This window comes from Drosophila rhopaloa, unplaced genomic scaffold (assembly GCF_018152115.1).
Source record: "Drosophila rhopaloa isolate 14029-0021.01 unplaced genomic scaffold, ASM1815211v1 contig_190, whole genome shotgun sequence".
In the NCBI taxonomy this organism is placed as follows: Eukaryota; Metazoa; Arthropoda; class Insecta; order Diptera; family Drosophilidae; genus Drosophila; species Drosophila rhopaloa.
The window spans coordinates 2161112-2164788 of record NW_025335073.1 but is presented as its reverse complement, the minus strand read 5'-3'; the positions used below and the strand labels follow the sequence as shown (position 1 = coordinate 2164788).

The following is a 3677-nucleotide window of genomic DNA, read 5'->3' as shown; positions in this document are numbered from 1 at the left end:
GTCATCATTATGGTGGCACGGGCCAGAGTTTTTATGTAAATCGGTAGAGAATTGGTCACAGTTTTAATGGTCGGGAGAAGCCAAGGAGATGACTGAGCGAAAACGTGATACTTTTACATTAATTTCATGCTTTTCAAAATGTTTGCCGCAATATGAGGTATCCGAGTGTAAGTTTTCGAATGATTTCCTGAAATTGCAAAAAGTTTTTGGTTATATATACCGCTGGAAACAAGTCAGCTTAGGCAATACTAACAAACGGGAATTAATGGCTTCAGAATTTATGGGAGGTCTTCGCTACATTACCTACAATTTGCAACATGCTAGCAATGAATTCCGCAGCCTCAAAAAAGGGAAGGCTACTAAATCCGACAAAGTGCAATGCTTGAGTACATTTATTTCTACCGAAGAAAGAATTGATTTAATTAGGGTTGGTGGGCGGTTGTCGAAGGCTGACGTGCCATTTTCGGAAAAAGCATCCTTTATTGTTGCCAAGGGACCATCGGGTAGTAAGCGCGCTCCTCGATTACATTCACCGAAAGAATTTTCATGTCGGGGCTCAATCTCTTTGTGCCTTCGCGCGTCAAGAATATTGGATCCTTAATTGCAGGAACTTAGCGCGCAAAACGGTGAGGAGCTGTACTACCTGTTTCCGCCTGCGACCTGTACGGGCGTACAAGGTATGGGAGACTTACCAGCAAGTCGCATAAAGGGACAATGTTATCCTTTCAAGTGGCAGGAATGGACTTCGCTGGGCCCTTGTGGATGCACTTCAATGTGCGCGGAAAGCGCCCAGTAAAGGTTTATCTTTGTCTCTTCATTAATCTCTGCTTAATCGGCAGTTCGAACGGACCTTTCAACAGCACATTCAGGATGCTTGCAGTCAGAGGAACGTAAGCTTTCACTTTATTCCACCAGGCTCTCCCCATTTCGGTGGATTGTGGAAGAGTTCTATAAAGATAGCGAAACAACTGATCGTTAAATGTACCAATGGAACTGCCCTGAACTACGAAGGTCTAACGACGGCGGTTACTCAAGTGGAGGCAATAACGAATTCAAGGCCATTTTACGCACTATCCTGTTATGCTAACAATTTTGAGGCATTGACACCTGGACACTTTTTGGTCGGTCGTACTCTAAACTCATTGCTGGAGCCATGTGACGAAGAAATGTTGAAACTGCCCATTACCAATCATTGGAAACGCATCCTAGCTGTTCAAAACTCATTTTGGAATCGCTGGTCAAAGGAATATCTCACTCTATTAAACAGCGTACAAAGTGGATTGTTCGCTCCAAGAACATCAAGGTTGGGACACTTGCCCTAATCGCAGAAGATAATCTTCCCCCAGGAAATTGGCTTTCGGGCAGAGTCGAGGAAACACACCCTGGTTCGGATGTTGTAACTCTCAAGACAAGGAAAGGAGTCGTCAAGCGCAATGTTCACAAAATTTGTCCTTAGCCGTTGGAGAACGATTGCGGCAGAAGGTTAAAAGAGAGTTCCAAGGTCGGAAGCATGTTGGCGCTGTAAACCTACTTTAGGATTTAATCACGACATTTAGTATTAATTGAATTATTTGGTATCGGTGTATCCGTATGTTCTTATCGATAGTCATTAAGCTCATTGTATCATCTCAAGAAGAAAGACATGAAGAAAGAAAAACTTGAAATTAAATGCCAACTTGGAAACGACTTGTTTGAGTTTTCAATTAATAACTACACGTCAGGAGCAAGAACTGCAGCCAGGACTGCGGCACATCTAATATATGCTTATATTTCTCTCTTTAAATTCTTATTTTTATTTGTTTTCTTATTAACCCATCTGCCAGCTATTTCAAAATTTGTTGTTTTTATATCGCTTTTTATACACTTGCAGAGGGTATTAAATTTTAATTCAACAGTTTGCAACGCAGTGAAGGAGACACTATAAAGTATATATGTTCTTGATCAGCATCGCCAGAAGAGTCTATCTAGCCGTGTCCATCCATCCATCCGTTTCTACGCAAAGCTATCTCCTTAAAACTTTCCCAAAAATTGTCTTTCAGTCTGTCCGTACATCCGTCCGTCCGTTTCGACGCAAACTAGTCCCTCAGTTTTAAAGCTATCTGCTTGAAACTTTCCCAAAAGTTGTCTCTTTATTGCATGTAGTATATAAGTCGGAACGAGCCAGATCAGTAATATAGGCATAGAAATCGAAATGTGGTCGATTTGTATTAACTACAAGGGTAAATGCTTCCTTTCTTGTTTAATATTCAGTTCGTTTTGCAGGTAGTGTATATGTCGAATCCGGATCGGTCGACTTTATCTTATAGCTCCCATAGAAACATTCGGAAAAAAAATTAAAAAAAGGATAACCTTGTTGCTTTAATTTTTTTCGTGTTCTTTGGAATTCTTTAGGTCAGTGGCCCACTGCATCGGGGCTGTTCACTGAGCTCTCCGAGCTTTCGCTCTCGCCCCTCTTTTTTTCGTGTCAACTCCACGTCCGAGTTTTCCCGACACAACGGCAGTCGAGAAATTTAACAATCCTTCAATTCCAAAAAATTTTCTATCCGTCTCCGCTTTGTGTGCGTCGCCATACTCCTTGCCGTTTTCCTTTTCGTTCCCCGTTGTACATCAAATTGCCAACGGTCAAGGCATATGTGCATCCAGACATACACATACACGCGCGCGACAACTTGTGTACATAGAGCAGTGCAATTCTGCTTCAAAAAAATAAATACGACAAAAAGTTAAATTGTGTGGTGGAAAATAAAAAGGCATAACTAATATCAGCCACTCGGTGTGAAGTAATTTCGGGAGTTTCCCTGTTCGCCGTACAATCCGCCGCTGTCGAGATATTTTTTTGTCTTGTGTTTTTTTTTCTCTCCACATAATTTCATCTGTTCCGTCACTTCAAATACAGTCCACTATTCGACGCTCTACTGTACCGATATACACTTACACATAAACGCATGCATGCCCATATCTACACAGAACTATTTTCTGCCTCCACATACAGGAACATACACATATCCATAAACGCATGCATGCCCATATCTACATAAATATATTTTCTGCCTCCACATACAGGAGCATAAAATAAAATAAATTCAAATCCACACGGGTGCGACCGTGATTGCTTTTTCTCCAAATTGCCGCAATTAACCGCCCCAACGGCTGTGTTATTAGTGTTGCTGATTTTTTTTACCTTCTCTCTCTCTCCCGCGTCCCTCATGCATGCAATGCGCTGCCGACGGCATAACCCAGTGAACATTTCTCCCTAACCAAAGCCAAGGTTTTTAATTCCACCGTTCCGGCTCCGCTCAAAAATAAGTATTTATAATTATAATTATTATTTAATTATAAAAATTATTAATTCATAATTATAATTACTATTTAATTATAAATATTATTTAATTATTTCCGGCAAAGTAATTAATTTATTTAATGGATTAATTCATTTATTTTTATTGCGTTTTTCCGGATTTTTTTTTGCAATCAAAGATATTTTCCAAACCCAAAAAAAAAAAAAAATAAATAAATAACTAAATACAATAAAATTATTTGGCAACAATAACTAAGGTAAAAATTAAAATAAACAAAAAAAAAAGAAGTCAACAAAGGGAGTAACAAGATTTACAAATATAAAAACAATCAATACAGTTTCATCGATTTCCAAATATTTTCTTCCGATTCTTCTCGTT

General features: G+C 39.4%; 1 protein-coding gene across 1 annotated transcript; it reads left to right on the top strand.

Annotated features, from left to right (window-relative positions):
• Positions 1 to 714: 714 nt before the first annotated feature.
• Positions 715 to 1322, top strand: LOC123037664. Its single transcript, XM_044459321.1, has 2 exons — positions 715 to 774; positions 840 to 1322. Exons 1-2 carry the CDS (start codon positions 715 to 717, stop codon positions 1320 to 1322), a joined length of 543 nt encoding a protein of 180 aa, XP_044315256.1.
• The last annotated feature ends 2355 nt before the right edge of the window (positions 1323 to 3677 follow it).

What these genes read in the sequence shown, in the direction of transcription:
- LOC123037664 (XM_044459321.1), top strand. Translation starts at nt 715, where the DNA reads ATGTTATCCTTTCAAGTGGCAGGAATGGACTTCGCTGGGCCCTTGTGG. An exon ending in CCTTGTGGATGCACTTCAAT is followed by an intron (nt 775 to 839) that starts GTGCGCGGAAAG and finishes CTTAATCGGCAG; the next exon opens with TTCGAACGGACCTTTCAACA.